This window comes from Leuciscus leuciscus (assembly GCF_965113295.1).
Source record: "Leuciscus leuciscus genome assembly, chromosome: 8".
Lineage (NCBI taxonomy): Eukaryota > Metazoa > Chordata > Actinopteri > Cypriniformes > Leuciscidae > Leuciscus > Leuciscus leuciscus.
In genome coordinates, this window is record NC_138732.1 from 39,897,444 (window position 1) to 39,916,646 (window position 19,203).

Consider the following 19,203-nt stretch of genomic DNA (forward strand, 5'->3'; position numbering starts at 1 on the left):
TGTGAACCGGCCCTAATGGATTTTGACACGGTGTAAGAGTCTATTCTTAGATTCCATTTATTTTCCATATAAGTATTTTACAAAGACAGTTTTCAACATCATTCAGAGAATGTAATTATTTTATTTTTATGTAATGTTATGAAATTACCAAAGAATATAGCTAAACTAATGAAAATATGTTTACTGTTTACATACTGAATAATTCAGGTGAATGGAATATATAGGGTTTAAAATGGAATACTTCAGAATTATTGGCACTTAGAATAATTTTACACTTAAAATAACAAAAGCATATTTGGTTGGTTATGATCATTTGCTATTTGAATTAAGAAACTGATGTATTTCCAACTTGATTTTCTAACATTCAGACATTTTCATTAATAAACAAATTAACTCTAGCCGAAAAAAAGAAAATCATATTAAAAGACATGACCTTTTTTCATTTTTGCAACATGAACTTGGTTAATCCGTAGTGTTGTTGACATCGGAAATCTTGAAGGCTATCTTTTCTTCATAACTTTTCTGACCACATTCAAAGAGACAGGCAAAGTACTTTTTATCCTCACACTCTGCCAGATCTGAGTATCCACTTGGATCTTTATTGATGCACTTTATGGGTTCCCATTGCATGGTATTCGACTGTGATTTATTCACATAGATTGTGAGATCCTTTCTCGTATTTGTATCAGATGGATGAGAATAGAGCAGCCATGTTCTCTGATCAGGGAAAATAATTTTCAGCACACTGCCTTGGCAACCATCACCAGTCTCTGTCAGCTGTTCAGATTTAGTAGGCTTGTTAAAAGTTTTTCCACCACTCCTGCTTAGAGCCTCGACTCTGTGGCCGGATGCAGTTCGAGCATTGCAGTACAGTGTGTTGTCTTTGATCTCAGCCATCTGACACTCAACAGACTCACCTTTCATTTGTTCTCCTACATGCCAAGTGATTCCTTCATCTTTACTGTAGAATGCAAATGCACGTGATTCGAGGCAACAACATGATGAACAACATGATGAACAACATGATGAACAACATGATGAACAACATGATGAACAACACTTGGAATCAAAATAATATGCATATGCTGGGATAATCAGTCGCCCGTTCTCCATTTGAACACCATGTCCTGGTCCAACAGCAAAGGTGGCCCAGTTTTTCTCCTTTTCACTGATCACATGTTTCAAGGGCTTAACATCACTCCAGCTTCTGCCAGTGTCCTTACTGGTTATGTAACAAAGTTGTGCCTGGTTCTTTTTTGCATTTTTTTGATCCTTTTCAGAGACACCAATGGGAAGACAAATAAAAAACAGGAAGAGCGTTTTAGAATTTTTCTCATAGACCGGACATGGATTCATGCTGCGGTGGTTTTCTAGACGAGCTTTATCGAGCACCAGATGACCACTGTCCCACTGAAATAAAAACATGACATCATGTGAAAACAATCTATGAAATAGTTCAGTTGTGAAGAAAATAGTATTTTATGAAAAATATTTTACGATTTTGGTTAAACGTGTCTAGTACCTCAACATTCTTGTCATTCTTCCACAATCCTCTTTTCATCACAAGCACTTCTGCATCAGCGTCGTCAGGAGTTTTCCGCTTTTCAGCGAAGGCAAGGTAGGTTTGTTTGGCACTGATATAGATGAGAGCTGGAATTCTGTACGTCACCTGCTTATCACCAACTTTTGCCTCCTGTTCGAATAATGTTTCTGGTTTTGTGTTGTCGAGACGAACTGGATCGAGAGGTTTTGTATTGCTGTTTGAAGATGTATTGTTACCCATTGTAAAATTCTAGCCCTATAAACAGAAAGAATAAATAGTAGAGGTATCAGTTACAGTGTCACCGTGCACTTCTCCCACGTGTATGAATGTATGAATTACACTGCTTGAGAGACCAACTCAAATCAAATCAAAATGATTTTAGACCTTTTCTCAGAATTATGTTGGCTTGATAAAAAAAGACTTTCATTAAGGGGGTAAAAACTTTTATACAATAACCCTTTTAGGCTAACCCAGACTATACGTTGCACTTCTTTTCATAGTTTGGCTGGTCCTGCGAGTTATAGTCAATGCTGCTCCTGTACCCCTGACATTTTTTTACTGAAAACAACTGAAAACTGAAAAACTGTTAACTGAAACATTAACTTAAAGATAACTGAGAAAGACTGAACACAAACAAAATGCCCCCCAAAAGAAAATCCTATTCTGCAGATTACAAACTGCAGGTAGTAAAATATGCAGCCGAAAACGGTAATCGAGCAGCAGAAAGATAGTTTGGAGTGAGTGAGAAACTTGTGAGGGACTGGCGAAAAGCAGAGGTTCTCGAACTGTAATGAAGAAAACAAAGAAAGCTAATCGCGGGCTGAAAGTAAGATGGCCAGAGCTGGAGGAACGAGTCCACAGATGTGTGCTTGAACAACGCCTGCCGGGAGAGGCTTGTCAACGGTGCAGTTACGTCTCCACGCCCTGGTAGTTGCCAAGGAGATGAATATAAATGACTTTGCAGACGGGCCTTCTTGGTGTTACCGCTTCATGCAATGCAACCGCCTCTCTATCTGAGCACTGACAACGCTGTGTCAGAAACTGCCAGCAGACTTCCAAGCCAAGGTCGACAGTTTCTGTGAGTTCTTTGAAAAGCAGGTAACTGAACACGTGTCACCGGATCATATTATCAGCATGGACGACGAGGTCCCCCTCACGTTTGACATTCAGCCTGTTGTTAGTTCATTGGTAAGCCCTTCCCCTCGAACGCAGATGAGCCAATGGCAGTTGAGTATCAGTTGTACGGGGACCAGAACTCGGACATCTTTGGATTTTTAGATTTTTAGTGCCCTATAAAGAAACATTGGAATTTGTCAAAATTGATCAAACACATCTTGGGACAAGGTGACACTTTTATAAACATAGAGATTTGTCAGTGCAAGGTGCTTTCAGTTTAAACAGCTCAAACATGCATTTTAGTCTGGGACTAGCTTAAGCCTTGACTGTTGAACTGGGAAAATTAGTAGCTTTTTTCCTCAAATATCTCTCACTAGAAATGTCTAGCAACTGGCTTACACTGTAAAAAAAAAAAAAAAAAAAAAATCATGAGTCTTGTCCTTTTCATAAAAAATATTGTGTACATTTTATTAAGAAAATTGTGGTTTAGTGTTGTATAGAAAATATTGAAATCATTTCACTAATAAAACCAAGAGATACATTTTCTTATTTTTTAAAGGAAACATACAGTTTTGAGGCTTGAATTGAGGAACCAATTAAGCTGATAAAATTAAGGAAAAAAGGCTACCTATTTATTTTAATAGAATTAGTTCAATTATGCCGTTTTATTTATAGACACCATTATTAGTTCCCAGCATGCTTTGCACATGGCTGGAAATGGAGAGTAAATTGAAATGTAATGTAGTGATTCTGACAGTTCAATTTAGCTAAAAAGGAATTATTAATTAATTTATAGGGAATTCGAAAGAATCACTTATTATGGCCGAGCAATTGGCTCATCCAGGGTTCATTTGAACCGGCCGCAACTATCAGCTCTGCAGCGGATATAAATATCCAAACTATAATGAAACACTATTTATTAGCAAGATAACTTAGATCAGCAGTTTAAGACATTAAATTCGTAAGCACATAACACAAGTAACACTTCTCTTTAAAATACAAACAAGACTTTATTGATTATTCTAACACATAAAACTAATATCTAACACAAACACACGCACACACATTCATATGAGTTGCAGAAAGAAAGAGAGTGAGGAAAGAATGAGTTTTAAGAGTGAGATGATGAAATCCCAAGTTTCTATATGCACTTATAAGACATGACCTGAATGAGCCATCAATCATTAATTTAACCCTTCTATTGTTTCTTAGGCGGGTTATTAAATCTATATCAATGCACCAGTTCAGTTTAAGAGTCTGGAGGCTACTTGCTTGTTTTTGCTTTTGGGGATTCCCGTAAAAGGGATTTCCCGGGTTCATTGGCTGGTGTCTCTGGATAGATGTCTTGGGCGGCCAATCACATGTGCTGCCTGGCGGATGGATGGAAAGTCTTTGTTGCTGGAAAGCAGGCTTTGTAGTCGAATCGTGGACCGAAACTTTGCAGCAAAACTTAACTTAGAACCGAGACTCACAACGGAAAATAAAAGAAAACTAAGAAAAGAAAGAAAATTGAGACGAGAGTAGTTAGATGGCTTGAATGAAGCTGTTTAACCCATGTTCTTCCGATCTTGATTTGGGTTCTTTCGTCTGCTTGTCTACATGGTTACTCGTCTGTCTGGTTACTCCGTCATGGCTTCTCCATGATTGTTTTCGAATCTACTCTTCTTTTTCTCCAAGCTTTGTTCGGGTCCTAAGATTTTAAACTCAAATGTTTGTCCAGCCTCCTGGATGAGTTCGACCAATTAGACACTGTCTTTATTTGAGAGATGGCATTTTCTTCACTTCTCATCGTAAATCATGCGTTATCTGTGATCTCCTTACTCTCCAGCTCTAGCAGAAAGTACAGAGGCCACAGTTTAGACATCATTCCTATTATAAGAATACAAAACATTTTACACAGATTTCAATCAAGCCATTTTTTGAATTAAGAACATACGATCATACTGATAGGAAACGAGACACACTTTCATTCAAACATCTAATATTTATAACAATTACATGACTTATATGGGATCTAAGCATATTAGACACACATATAGGTTGTAGACACAATATAGAATTATGTAGTTGCACGATGTTTGATTATAAGTCCATCAAGAATTTATTTGGGATGATTTTATGCATTTTTATAGGTAAAGTCTCAGTCTCTGTGGTTTTAAGAGATTTCAACCTTGGGGTCATTCAGAGTTCCTTAAGAAGAAGGAGGTCTGTTTTGTATATCTGTCGTGGGATCAAGCAACCTCTGCCATTATCTTGGTCGGGCCCTGAGCTTTGCCATCTCTGAACCAATCAGTTTTTTCCAAACCATCTAACATTGACAACGTTCTTCCTTTAGTTGCTTGCATGGCCATAAAGTTCTTAGCGTAGACTGGCTGGAGCCTGGATTTTATGGCTCTGGATTGGTGATTTGGGGTCTGGAGTGTTGAGTTCTGTGTGGAATTATGTTTGAACAAATCACCTGGAAGATTCATTTGTGTTTTGTTCGCCCTCAAACCTTACAAAATATTGAAATGAAGTGTTATTTTATGTGTTTTTGAGTAAAGGGAAAAATCTGTCATTGTTTAATGTTCAGTTATGTTTGACATTTGAAAGAATTTGTATTCTGTTCAAGTTTTGATCGTAACTATTGTGCAGAAGAGTAGGGATTTTGGTTAGGTTGTGAATAACTGCATATTTACGCTCTTAAGCATGTTGTTTTGTTCATTGAGCAATAACTTTGCTATGATGGTAGTGCAGTAACAAGTGTGTTTATGTGCTATACTAGCAGCATACAGTCTTTTAATTATACATTATAACTCAAAATCAAATATAAATGGATCATTTCCATTCACTTGAATTCACACAATTTTGAGAGTCAACTTAAAATAAAAAAGCATATTTCACTAAATTTTTTTTAAAAAATGTGATCATAGACTAAATAATTTAGGGGATTTTACATGATTTATTCAGGTAGATTCCATGAAAGAAATCAAGCCTTACTCATCCATCTTGAAAATACATTAGACAAAGAGGGACATACCTGGAAATTCAAGTTTCGCCTTTCGCGTTTTTACACTCAGTGGCACCGTGACGAATGCGAGGGGGAGATTACCAGTGTTGGGGAGTAGTTAACTACAAGTAGCAACGCTACTAACTTAACTACATTTTTCAGTAGCTTGGCAGTAGCTCAGTTGCTTTTTAAACAGTGTAGCTTTTCCAGTAGCTAACTACTTTTTGCAGCAAGTAGCGGTGTAGCGCGAGCAAAAGCTACATTGCGTTTTGTCGAGCCTGCGCGAATCAGTGCGATGCAAGGATATTCTTCTTCTTGTTAGATTACAAACTAATTTTTTTGCCATTACCGCCACCTGTTGTTTAATCACGCATCTTGCGGCTAATGGATCACTGACGTACAGAAGTGGGTTGACACACCCATACTATCCATGATGGAGCAAGACGTGGCAGCAGATTTGGAGGATGGAGAAACAACTAACGTTAATTACCCATGGCCTTTTTTGTCCAAGTTCATGTCTCTCAAAGAAACGACAAGTAAAGGTTACACTTTTGTATGCAATCTTTGCAAACCAAAGTTTAAAACGCTGTCTACGTCGAAGACCTCAAGCACAAATTTAAGGACGCACATACAGGTGAGTAATGGCCATTTTAAATGTATTAATTATTCTGCTTTATTGCTCTCTATGTTACATCAAATTTCGATTTCTGATTTAATTACAATGACCCGCCATGATCTGTCCACCAGTTTGGTAATGAACATAAAAGACCACTAATGTTTGCGCCATCGTGTTTGTCAGTTGAACAAAAAATGTAATCAAAAAAATGACAAAGGCTTTGATCTAATTAAATTGCTGTATAGATTTGTTGTGACTGGTTTCAGAGCGAACCGAACTGTGCTCACAAGCAGCTTGTGATTCACGTTCTTCTTTCACAGTAAATTCTGCGAGCTCCATCACTGCATGTGAGCGAGTTTAACGTGCATTTTTCAAATACCAGTTATGCTGTTTAACGTTCACATAACTTCCAACATTTGTGTGGGCATCCAGATAATTACAGCATTTCACTCGATTTGTAATATAAAAGCGTTTTTAATGTTATAGAAACGTAAATAGACGTTATAGAGTCTCATCACAGTTTTCCGCCAAAATAAAAGCTCAAGTGTTTAATCCTTTCAAGTGGAGAAATTAAGACAAGTGTTATCATTTAGCTACCTTAGTGTAAAATGAAAATTAATATAAAAAGGAAACATTCCTTTATGTTGTTGCGCAGTTGTATTATTAGTAGGCTTATATATTTCTGTCTTGCATAATAATAATTTAAAAGTATGGCATTTAAAATGTGTTTTTCTTTCTCATTTTGATTTTTTTTCCCTTTATCCTATGCCTATCAGAGACTGCATCCAACTAAACTGAATGAGTTACTGAGAATGCAGCAACAATTCAGTAAAACGATAACGACACCCTCCATTCAAGAACAGAGTTCCTCAAGCTCATCAAGACCAATTCAGTATTTCATGAGGGAGGTGGCACCAGTTTCCCAGGAAAAATTCAACAAGCTGGTTCTGAATTTTGTTATTCAAGGGCTTCATCCCCTCAGTATTGTTGAAAGGGCAGAATTTAAAGAATTATTCAAGCAGGTACTGCCTTCAAGGCATGTGATGTCTAGAAAGACATTAGTCAGAATGCTAGAGGATCAATACATTTCCATGAAGGCAGATATGTGTAAAGTTTTGTCTGAGCAGGAATTTGTAGCAACAACCACATATGCATGGTCTACAAATCACAAGAGCTATCTGGGAGTCACCGTCCATTGGATAGATTCAGACACACTTACCATCTCTTCCGGGGCTTTAGCTTGCCGAAGGATCAAGGGAAGGCACACTTATGACACTCTGGCAGAGATACTTGAAAGTGTCCACATGGAATTCAGCATTCAAAACAAAGTTGTGTTAACCACTACAGACAACGGTTCAAATTTTGTAAAAAGCATTTAGTGTGTTCGCAGCTGAAGAAAAAGTGACTGAAGATGATGAAGAAAATGATGAAGAGGCAGATGTTGAGTTCACTGATGTTGCAGCATTTCTACAAGAGACCAAAATGGATGATACCACTTGCCAGCCCATCAACGCTGTGCCTGCCATTCTCTCCACTTGGTTGCAACCAAAGATGCTGAGGCAGCTGTGGAAGATTCTTCATTTAAAATGATTTCAAGGGCAGCTTTCGCCAAATGACAAAGCCTTTGGAATAAGCAGAGTAGAAGCACCCAAGCTTCTGACAACATTAAAGACAGACTTGGATGCATGCTGGTTGTGCCTAATGTAACACGTTGGAACTCTACATATAATGCAATGGATCGTATGAAAACTTGCATTGAAGAGAAACCTCAGGAGCTCCATGATGTTTGTGAGAAAATGGACATTCCACGACTGAAGCCATCAGAGATTACATTCATCAAAGAATATGTCATGGTGAGTTTGAACTGTCTTAGATGTATTGAATCAATCATTTTATGTAAATATTTTTAGTGTTTCATAGAATCCCATATTTGTAAAATAAAAATATTTTTGGTATACTGTACACTGTAAAAACTAAAGGAGCCTCAAATATCCTGTCGGATTCTCAAGGAACTTCAAAATGTAATTTAAGTGCCTCAAAGCTCTTTCTCCTATAGTAGGGTTACTGGAGGAGCATTGACAATCTTTGAGGTTCTTGCTGGAACTTATGGGATCCTTTAAGCACTTTGTATTTAGTTCAGAGGTTCTGGAGTCACCTTTTCATTACCATGAGACCTCGAAGTGCTTTGGGGGAAAATAGAGGAACTTGAATGCGATAAAAGAGTTATTGGAAGATTTTTAACATTTAAGTGGTTCCTGGAAGATCTCTTATGTTAAAGCCAGCATCTGGAGGAACCCAATGGTTCAGTGAGGCCAGAATAAGATTATTATTATCCTATTATTATTATTATAAGCTACTTAAGTTTGATTCAGTATACATACCCAGGTGAAAAAGACGTACTATTAAAAATGTACTTGAGTGTGTTTTTAGTAGGCCTACAATACAAATATACTTTAATGCATTTTTAATACATTTAACAGTAGCCTATGTCTTTTTCACCTGGGTAGCTTACATTTATTTAGTATCTATAGGCCTATTTTATTGATTAATTTAAACCTTAAACAACAACACTAAATTATAATAATATTAATAATAAGAATTCATTCATTATTATTGAATAAATAATAGTAATAAAATAATCATTTTTACCTACTTCTTCATAAATTATTATTTGAAGAAGAAGAACCAGGAGGAGAAAAGTTTTATTCTGTCACGAAACTGCTGCTATTCCTCAGCTGTCGTCGCTTCAGTGATCCTCGCGCTGCTCGCGCGCAACAAAGCTCAGCTGAACGACGTCATCGGGTAACGGCTCCTCTCATCAAAGCTTCCGCCGTTTGTTCGGCTCTCCGCTAGCTGCTACAAGGTTTGTAAACTCGCCAAATAAATATAAATACAGAGTCTACTCACTATATATTCAAACACACACATATATAAGCTAAATTTATTATACATTACAACTTTTTTACAGTGTTTACCACTCGTTTATTGCACAGTATCTGGTATGAAGGTTTTAGCCGCGATGCTAACTACGTTGATCTAACGTAAGTTAATGAACAAATGGAAATTATTGACTTATTGTCTTAGATTGATTTAGTCATTCAATTCAACATATTCTGTAAAACTGTGTCTTCAAATTGCTGATATAGCCGAACTAATTTAGCTGATTCCTGCTGTCGTCATTGGCGTTTGTTATGAATAACAAAAGCAGGTTAATATAGTTTGGTCTGTTTTTGTTTAGCCTAACTTTACTTACTACAGGTGCCCTCATTCTCTCAAATACCATTTTAAAGCCATTTACTGGTCAATAAATATTATGTTGTGAATAATCAGCTTTGTTCTTTTGTTTCCCCAGAACAACCAGTACATTTCTAAAATAATCTGAACATTTCAGAGGCAACATTGAATTACAGTAAGTTACCTACACCACATGCACGTACTTTATTACTATAAACTTTCTCTGTGTGAAATTGTATTGTTTGACTGTGTACTTTTTTAATCAGTTATTCTCTGAAAATCTTCCCTCATGCTCTCAAATCTCATTCATGTTACTCAGAAAAATGATATCACAGGTTTGGAGCTAATAATGCTATGCATTTTTTATAGGCTATACCTTAATCATATGCATTTGAATATAAGACATTTGAACCCTGAATTATAACATCAAGTTTAGTCTTTTTCGACAAAAAAAAAAGGAAAAAGCTATTATATGGCTTCAGAAGACTTACAACACAACCCATAACACATGAGTTGTGATCTCGTTGATTATTTTTAGGATCTTTTCTGGGACATTTTTGGAGCTTAACCATTTTTACATAAATTGGTGCATTGAATTGAACTAGACAAGTGTACATAAGAATGGTTTGAATGAATTACACTTTTTTTTTTTTATGCTTGTGTTTCATGCAGTGATGTTGAACGGTGACAGGGGTTGCATTATGCCTAAGATCTGCTTTTGGGTTCCACAGACAGAAAGTCAAACAGGTTTGGAACGTCACAAGGCTGAGGAAATTATTTAATAACTTTAATAACCTTACTAACAGTAAATTTTGTACTTTGCAGGGATCTCGGTAAGCTGAAATACAAGTTTGATGATCTTTGATCAAGAATAAAAATCCTCCTGTTGACCTGAAAATCACTGAAGTGCCTGGACCATCCACCAGAAAAGAGGAAAAACAAACAGAAAATGAAGCTGATGCACCTTTTCACTTTTCTAACTCGTTAAGTACCTCACATGTCCCTTGTGAAGATTTTATAATTGATTGCATTTTATGTTGCAGCGAGTAAAGGTGCATCACATTTGTGAATTTCGTGAAATTACACAGGCAAAAAGGTCCATTGACCATTGTCAGCAGTGTAGTGACGTAATGTATGAAGCACCACACAAAATTGCTGATCGAGCGAATTCACCAGTGAACATTCACAGAACAACAGATAATTTTACTGCACCTTAACTCTGTTGTAATGGAAAATGTTTTCTGCTTGTTGTGATATAAGAATACTTTTTCCGGGTCGAAGCCTCTACTTCTACTTCCTCTATCTTGTTTCTAGATATTGAGAATACTCAACAACCATTTATGGGAACTGTTGATTCAAGTCACACATTTAAGCTTTTCAAAAGCCATAATGTACATTACAGTCTCCAGTCTCACGGCATCCCAGGCTTCAACATTTTATGATTCAAAATAGCTGAATAACTAAACCATCTGAGATTTCAGAATAGAGATAAAGGTTAGGATCCTAATTTTCAGGAATATTACAGCACAATGAGTGCATATTAGCACTGTTTGTTGTTTGTTTTTGGCATCTGATAGAGCTTTTGGACTTGGAAATAGTGACGTCAGACTTAACAAGCGGACTAAAACACATGTTTTAAAATTAAGTGAAGATGGACATTTTTAATTAGTCAATTTTAATTTTTTACATTGATTTATTACTTGGAACATGTTTTTTCCATGCATTTTGTTGAGATGTCTTTTCTTGTGTAGCTTATTGTATACACATGGTTGATTATTCATGTTACTTATGTATTATACTTTTATTTTTGGTGTGTGTATTCATTGATATTAATCTATTACTAGCTTTTTTTTCCCAAGTGCATGGAAGTGTATGTATTAAAATGGATCTAAAATATGTAATAAACAATTCTTATTTTGTATTTGGTTCAGTTTGTTTATTAGAATAGAAGTTAATGGTGGTAACCATAGTAACAACATGAAATTAATTTAATACAAATAAAATAAAATTGAAATTTGGTTCCTGGAGGCACCCACAGTGGTTCCACACAGTGCCTTATATAAGAGTTCCTCAAGAAACCTGTGTGGTTCCTCAGAGAACCGGCCCTTTTTAAAGGGTGCCTAGAGGATCTACAGACGGTTCCGCCGGTGTGGCAAAGTGAAGAACCCCAAAAGGTTCCTCCAGGCACCTTTTATTTTTACAGTGTACGTTAAATACAAATTTTATTAAAACCAATGACTTCAGTAGCCTAATTCTTTAGTAAATTATTTTAAAGTTAATTACCTATTAATAACTCTTAAGAATATAATAATCAACATGACTTATGCATCCTGTGATTTTCATCATGTATTTTTGCACTCATGCATACAGCCATGTTTTATGTGTAATTTCACAGGTGATGGCACCAGTGTCCAAGGCCCTAGATGTTCTCCAGTCGGACAAAATGGCATACCTCGGAGTCTTGGTCCCCACAATCAACATTCTTGTTGAGAAGTTGCAGTCACTCAAGCAAGAAAACCTCCAATATTGTGGGCCATTAGTTAATGCCATCATCAGTGGTGTGAACAGAAGGTTCAGTTACCTTTCCGGTAAAAAGTATCTCATGGCAACGGCTTCACATCCTATGTTTCGTATGTCTTACATACCAAATTAACAAAAAGATGACATCATCTTAAGACTAAAACAGGAGCTTTCAGCAGCACACAGTCCACATGTTGCAGAGACAATTGTTTCAAGGAAGCCAGAAAATGAAAGCGATGAGATCACAGACTACTTCTCCAGAAACCAGGAGAATGTTTTGGATGAATTGAACATTTATCTACAGTCTACAGCAAACACACCTGATAGTGCTTTCGAGCATCTATCAAAAATGAAGAGAGTCTCCATTAAGTGCAATACTGGTGTCCCTGCCAGTGCCGCATGTGAGCGGTTGTTTAGTGTTGGAAAGGACATTTTCCTGCCAAAACGCAACCGTCTTTCCGACAGTCATTTTGAGAAACTTCTCTGGTGTCGAATTAACAGGTCAGGCACTTCTGCTTCAGTTTAGTTAAGAGAACAAATTGAGTTGCCTATACATTTTGTTATTGCCTGCTCTTATTAGAAGGACACTGCACCTCAATTCTCGACTGATGGTGTGAAACCATTCCTGTTTTGCTTGAGTGGTATAACAATAACAGTGACTAACTATGCCAGTTCAACTAAAATACTTAACATTTTCCAAGCGTTCTTACTCTTCAGTTGAGGCTTTTGTAACATTACAAATTATAACATTTTGACCCTTTGGAGGTTAATGTTTTGGATGAGGTTTCAGTCTACTGCAACTACACCAGATAGTTCTTTCAAAAATCAAAAGTAGTTTCAATGTAGCTAGCTACTTTTTGATAGTAACTTGTAGTGTAGCTAACTACTTTTCCAAAAGGGTAGCTTGACTGTAGTTTAACTACTTTAACTTACGAGTAGCTTGTAGCTTGTCAAACTACAGTTTCAGAGTAGCTTCCCCAACACTGGAGATTACTCATGACTGCTGGCAGATTTGAATTAATACGGCCACCGTAGGAGTTAAAACGCCCTCAGAATGGGAGGAGCTAGAAAGTAATATTCAGTTGGTAGTCATATACAATTTCACTGCTAGATGGGAGAAAATCCTACACAGTGTAGCTTTAAGTAGCACATACCATTTTTTACATGCCAAAACATGCTAACATTATGCTAATTCATGTTATCAATGTGATAAGACATGCTAATTTTTGCTAGCATCATGCTAATTCATGTTAGCAACATGCTAATTCATGCTAACAACATGCTATTTTATCAAAAATATCATGTGTAATTATTGTTACCATCATTATTTTAAGTAACACATAGCATGTTTTACATGCTAGCAACATGTTATCAATGTGATAAGACATTCTAATTTATGCTAAAACATGCTAATTCACGTTAACAACATGTTATTTCATGTTAACAACACACACATTTATGTTAACAACATGCTAATTCATGCTTGAAATCTATTAAGAGTTAGAAACATGTTAAAACATGTTAAAACATGCTAAATCATGCTAGCAATGTGTTAAAAATGCAAGTGACATGCTAGTAAAATGCTAATCAAAGCTAGCAACATAAAAAAAAAACATGCTAGCAATGTGCTAAAATAAAAGCCAAATTAAAGTTTGTCTGCGAACTTTACTTGTTTTGTTTTTTTTCTTCTGGGACAAAATTTAGACAGTATCTCTATTTTAGAGCTATTCACCTTATTCTGCGCCCGTTCTATTTCCCATGATTCATAGTGGTTTCAACTGACTAAACGGTTTTCTACTTCCGGTTGAAGTGTTTGTTTACATAGAATGTTAGTACTAGCGTAAAGGCTACGGTGATCGTTTGTAGTTATTAAAAGTAGTAGATAGGGCCGTAGTACTCGAGTCCGGTCTTGGACTCGAGTCCGGACTCGAGACCGCTTTTCTATGGTCTCGGACTTGTCTCGGACTCGCTGGCATTCGGACTCGGACTTGTCCCGGTCTCGGCCACTGGTCTTGCCAAATATGGCTTTTGGTCTCGACCGAGTCCAGGTGTCTTTATTATGTTCCCAGTAAGCACACATACGTCGCCGCGATATTAAAACAAAATATTATTGGAGGGAAAGTGAAACACAGGCCACCTAATAACTTGCGTTGCGATGGGCATTTCGGCTCTTTTTCGTGAGCCGGTGTTCCGACGATTTGTGCTGCCTTGTCGAAAAATGCTACCGTAGCGCGAATCGATCACAGAGAATGTCATTCATTCTCTATTGTTTCCATAATGGTGTAAATCTCACAATATTATGACATCGTTATTTCATTTAAAACAGGGTAAGTGTATGGGGTGCATATTTTGATATTTTAAATGAACTAGCAATTATCACATTTGATAACAAGTAAAAATTACATTATTGTATATTATATGAAATACAATTATAATAAAATTCTAAGTTATGACTACTGTATACTGTACTGTTTTTATTTTTAAAACGATGTGAAAAGTAAACATTATCCATGTATTTTCCGGAATCTCTGTGTGAAAGGGGCTTTTATAGTTTACAATTTATATTTTATTTTTGCACTTTAAGTATACTACTATGTTCCTATTTAGGTATAATTTGAACTAACTAATTTTAAAAACAACCTTTTTATCAACACCTGAATGTGGGTAAGTTCATTTATTTATTTATCTATTTTAAAAAAGTCAACACTTTAAACAAAAAGCTGAGAAAATTGCATTTTAGTCAAAGACTTCGTCCGGATGGGATTCAGAAAGATGATCAAAATAGATGCAGTAGATCGAGTCCATCAACACCCTCGAAGCTTCACAGTCCTTTAGCTCGTCCTGGGTTGACATTTCATTCGGTAACATTAGGCAGTTTTGATTTATATGCTGTTTAATGTTGATGATAACATTATTTTACATTTGTGTGAACAATCTTCTATCACTTGTTTCAGCTTCTTCTACTCCTGTGTTTTGATCGAGTAGCATCTGCCTGCAAAACCGGAGGCTGCACTTTCAGGAACCCAGTTCTAGGACCACATTTCTAGGACCCTAGGTTTTTAGTGACAACGCCACCTACCGAATTAGAGGACCAGCGAAGATGGATGACAATCAGAGTGTGAGTATCAAATGCGAATAAATTTTTATTTGTTTAACTTTAAAAACAATTGTGATGCATTTCATTGGAAAGTTAACGTAGCCAACGTGATGGTGATTTGCTAAATAGTCTTGAATGCATAGCCATCATATATTAGCCTCTAATGCTGTAAAATGAATTGTTAGCACAATAGAAGCGACGCGGCGCGTTTTTTTCCAGGTGTGCCTCTGGGGAGCCTTGTCTATGTTCCCACAGCCTTATGTATCCCCATTTCTCCCAATTTGGTAGTCACTTACACTAACCCTAACCCTAACATACCTAAACCTACCCCTCACAGGAGGGAGACTTGTCTGGGATGTTATTGGGCTATCCCTGTACCAGTACAAGCACTAAAACCTACCCTTCGTGGGGGAATTAGGCTTGATTGTTTGACATACCTAAAACCTACCCCTCACAGGAGGAAGACTTGTCTGGGATGTAATTGGGCTATCCCTGTACCAACACAAGCACTAAAACCTACCCTTCATAGGGGACTAGGGCTTAATTAGTTAACATACCTATACCTACCCCTCACAGGAGGGAGACTTGTCTGGGATATTATTGGGGTATCCCTGTACCAGCACAAGCACTAAAACCTACCCTTCATAGGGGACTAGGGCTTAATTAGTTAACATACCTAAACCTACCCCTCACTTGGCGCTTCCTGCTTAACTAAGTTCGGGGAACGGGGGGGGGGGGGGGGGGGTTAAATGAGAGAACATAGGACGGTGGGAACATAGGGCTGTGGGAACATATGGTTGTGGGAACATAGGGCCTAATTTTCAAAATTTTCAGTAAAAAAAAACAATTCTTAGAAATGTGGGAACATAGGGCCGTGGGAACATAGGGCTGACCCCGTGCCTCTGTTCATGGTTGCATAGCAACGACAGACTCCACGGGAGAGCAAGCATTTGTGGAAAGGAGAAATATACATATTTACATATAATATATATACATACTGTACATATCGTATATGTGTGTGCACTCTGTGGTAACTAAGATCTTTTAAATATGAAATTTAAAATTAGAGAGTAGAACATGTTCAACTAAATGTTCCTTATTTAATTCACTTCTCTTTCTCTCTCTTGATGATGTTGTCCATGAAGTTCTGTCTATGTGGTTCACGTCATGAACAAATTTGTGTTCAAGTTCAGTTGTTATATATTATTTTGTAAAATATACACAATCTTAAATCTACCCCCATTGTCATCCTTGTCTTCCCTCTGTACTTGAAAATGTGGTCGATCTGAAAAGACTATAACATGATTCCTTGTTTATTTTACTTGAGTTATTATATTATGCTACTTAGACCCAATAATTTCTCAACATTCCTAGGAACCAGGTTTAATTGCAATAAAGAAAGTAGTATTTGGGTGTAATGAAACTTAAAAAAAACTCTAAAACTCTAATGTAGTTAAAACTGGGTGGAAATACTGCCTTGGTGGCACTTCAAAACTAGGGTCCTGGAAATGCGTTCCCGGGACTGCGGTTCTCCGACTCGGTAGGTGGCGCAGTCACACAAAAACTAGGGTCCTATAAATGCGGTCCTAGAACTGGGGTCCTGAAAATGCGGCCTCTGGGACTGCAGACGGATAATATTGTTTTGATCTGGAGATTCTGTACTCTTTCAGAAGATGCGTAATAGCGCCCCCTACCGCATAACTGTGAAAACACTGATAGCCTGAAATTTCAAAGTAAATTCCTAAGTACACTACCAGTGGACTAGCCTGCTCAAAAATTCAGATACTCGGTATTAGGAACATATCAGTTTTCTTTATAAATCAATATTTTTAAACAATGTAAGACAGTATGTAAAACTATGTGAAAAAAAGATTTCTCTCAATCAAAAGATTAAACACAACTGCATGGCAAGTATACTTAGAATACTTATACTTTAAAGTATATCTCGATCAAAAGATAGGGACAAGTAGGCTAAATATACTTAGACAATAAGTATATTTTAAGTATATTTCAATTTTAAGTATATTTCTGAGAAGTACATAAATTATATTTCTTGAGAAGTATAAAAAGTAGACTGAAAGAACTTTCTTGTTTTTAGTTTAAAAGAAGTATAATCGCACACTTAAATAAAAATTTTTCGTAAGGGGCTATATCTTTTCTAACTGTTCTGACTTACAGTTTTCCTAAAAAACGATGATCAAAGCTAGGGAAAAACTCCCGTAGACTCACATTGACGGAATGTTCAGACTTTTCAAACTCCAACTGTCAAAAATTCATATCTAAACTCCCTGAAGCCCATTACTGTGCGCTCGCACCGCCACCGGCGAGAAAGGCTCTCGCCGCCCTGACGACGCCGTAGAAAGATTTGTGGACGCTCTGATGCTCTGGCGTATATTGAATGTTTGGTCTTTTTTTTACTTTATTTAAAGGGGCCGCGAAGCAAACAAGCACGTTGATCGTTATTTGTGCAGACTGACCTAGTAGGGTATAGTTAACCTCATGGAATCTTTTACATTTGAAAGTAAGACATTGATAGATGGAAAGAACTTAACAATTATAGTGACTATATTTTGTTAGCTAACAAAAAGCCATTTTTGTAGTGTGACTTTTGTGTTCATGGATAAGTGTTAATCTAATTTGCATTCCCGCTGAAAAACAAGCTTCCTAGCGCAAAAATGTAGCCTATAAATAGTGTTGCGCGCCTTCTTATCAAATTCACATGATCAACCTCTCCTCTATTTTGCTCTGGAACTAATGTGGTCGGTACGGCTCTCACCGTCCAAGAAGCGCCGCACCGACCTCGCCAGCGGTGTCAACGCACAGTTAGGCTCAATTAAACTTCCATTCTATGTACTATTTCTAAGCCATTAAGACTAATTTAAACTCAAACTCTAAACTCATAAACTAAAACACTCATAAACTCTAAACTCAAAAACTCAAACTCTAAACTAGTAAATTTATAAACTCTAAACTCAAAAACTCAAACACTCATAAACTCAAACTCTAAACTCAAAAACTCAAACACTCATGAACTCTAAACTCAAAAACTCATAAACTCATAAACTCATAAACTCAAATACTCATGAACTCTAAACTCAAAAACTCAAACTCTAAACTAGTAAATTTATAAACTCTAAACTCATAAACTCAAACACTCATAAACTCTAAACTCATACATTTTAAATTCATAAACTCAAACTCAAAATCAAACTCTAAACTCATAAACTCAAACTCTAAACTACCTCTAAACAAAATCTATTTATCTATCTATATTTTAAAACTACAAACTAAAACTTAAATGATTTCAAACTGAAAACCTTCAAACTTTCTGGCTAGGCTTTTTCAAGCCAATTTAAAGGTTGTCAACAAACTTTTTATATTGTTATTATTACAGTTATTATTATCTAATTTATACTTAAATTGTTGTCTACCATAACCTATATGGGTTATTTCAATGGTTTCTGTCCTTGTTGATAATTCTCCATTAGACTATAAGAAGCAATACTCACAGAAATGATGTTTCCTGCAGCAGCAGCAAATGATTCTTACAGCAGGGTTGTGTCACCACAAACACTAGAGCCTCTTCTCAGGTTTGACCAAAACATGCTGAGCATCCTGTATTTATTATCATATATCAACCAGGGGCGGCGCTAGGACTCGAAGGTCCCTGAGCTTATGGGAAATATGATAAGAATAAAGTAAATATTGGCTGTTTTATCTTAGTTCGGAGCTGTCTTTGACTGGTGATTGTTCAAATCTGTCTCCCTCTCCCTCCCTCACACACATACACACACACACACACACATACACGTCTATATTACTAACAGGGGACTATCGCTCTACACTGGCCAAGAGGGGACTAGTGTTTCTGGTCATTTTGAAGAAACAAAAATGACATACAAAATTTTCTTTTAAGCTCTTTTTTCATAATATAACTTCAAATATGCATTTTTTTATTTAAAAAAAAACATGCCAAGTGGGGACCTGAAACTCTGAACGATCTCTATCTATACTAGTGGGGACTTGATAGCCTGCAATGGAGCTGTGTGTGTGTGAACAGTGAAGTGAACTGGCAGTGAAGTCTGCCT

At 36.7% G+C, this 19,203-nt stretch overlaps 1 protein-coding gene and 1 long non-coding RNA gene across 6 annotated transcripts in view; one reads left to right on the top strand and one right to left on the bottom strand.

The window, feature by feature from the left end:
- Positions 1–13,017, top strand: part of LOC309505110 — a 23,302-nt gene extending 10,285 nt beyond the window's left edge. Inside the window, exon 4 of the long non-coding RNA XR_014208285.1 lies at positions 10,551–13,017. This is a non-coding gene — a long non-coding RNA (uncharacterized lncRNA). The remainder of the gene's footprint in view (positions 1–10,550) is intronic.
- Positions 44–18,738, bottom strand: LOC309505029 (sialidase-3-like). 5 transcript variants are annotated; one of them, XM_082178388.1, is made up of 4 exons: positions 18,625–18,724; positions 3,932–4,489; positions 1,523–2,833; positions 44–1,410 (listed from the first exon to the last, which is right to left on the bottom strand). In XM_082178388.1, the coding sequence occupies exons 3-4, from the start codon at positions 1,781–1,783 to the stop codon at positions 463–465; spliced, it is 1,209 nt and encodes a 402-aa protein (XP_082034514.1). In that variant the 5' UTR covers positions 1,784–2,833; positions 3,932–4,489; positions 18,625–18,724; the 3' UTR covers positions 44–462. The 5 variants fall into 5 exon arrangements, with proteins under 5 accessions (XP_082034514.1, XP_082034517.1, XP_082034513.1 ...); XM_082178391.1 differs by lacking the exon at positions 3,932–4,489 and having other exon boundaries at positions 1,523–1,798; positions 18,625–18,738; XM_082178387.1 differs by having other exon boundaries at positions 1,523–4,489.
- Positions 18,739–19,203: the final 465 nt, after the last annotated feature.

Excerpts from the sequence above, each read along its gene's own strand:
- LOC309505029 (XM_082178391.1), bottom strand. The coding sequence starts at position 1,783 with ATGGGTAACAATACATCTTCAAACAGCAATACAAAACCTCTCGATCCA. Across the intron at positions 1,411-1,522 it reads AGAATGACAAGAATGTTGAG|TGGGACAGTGGTCATCTGGT; the intron begins GTACTAGACACG and ends TTTTTATTTCAG.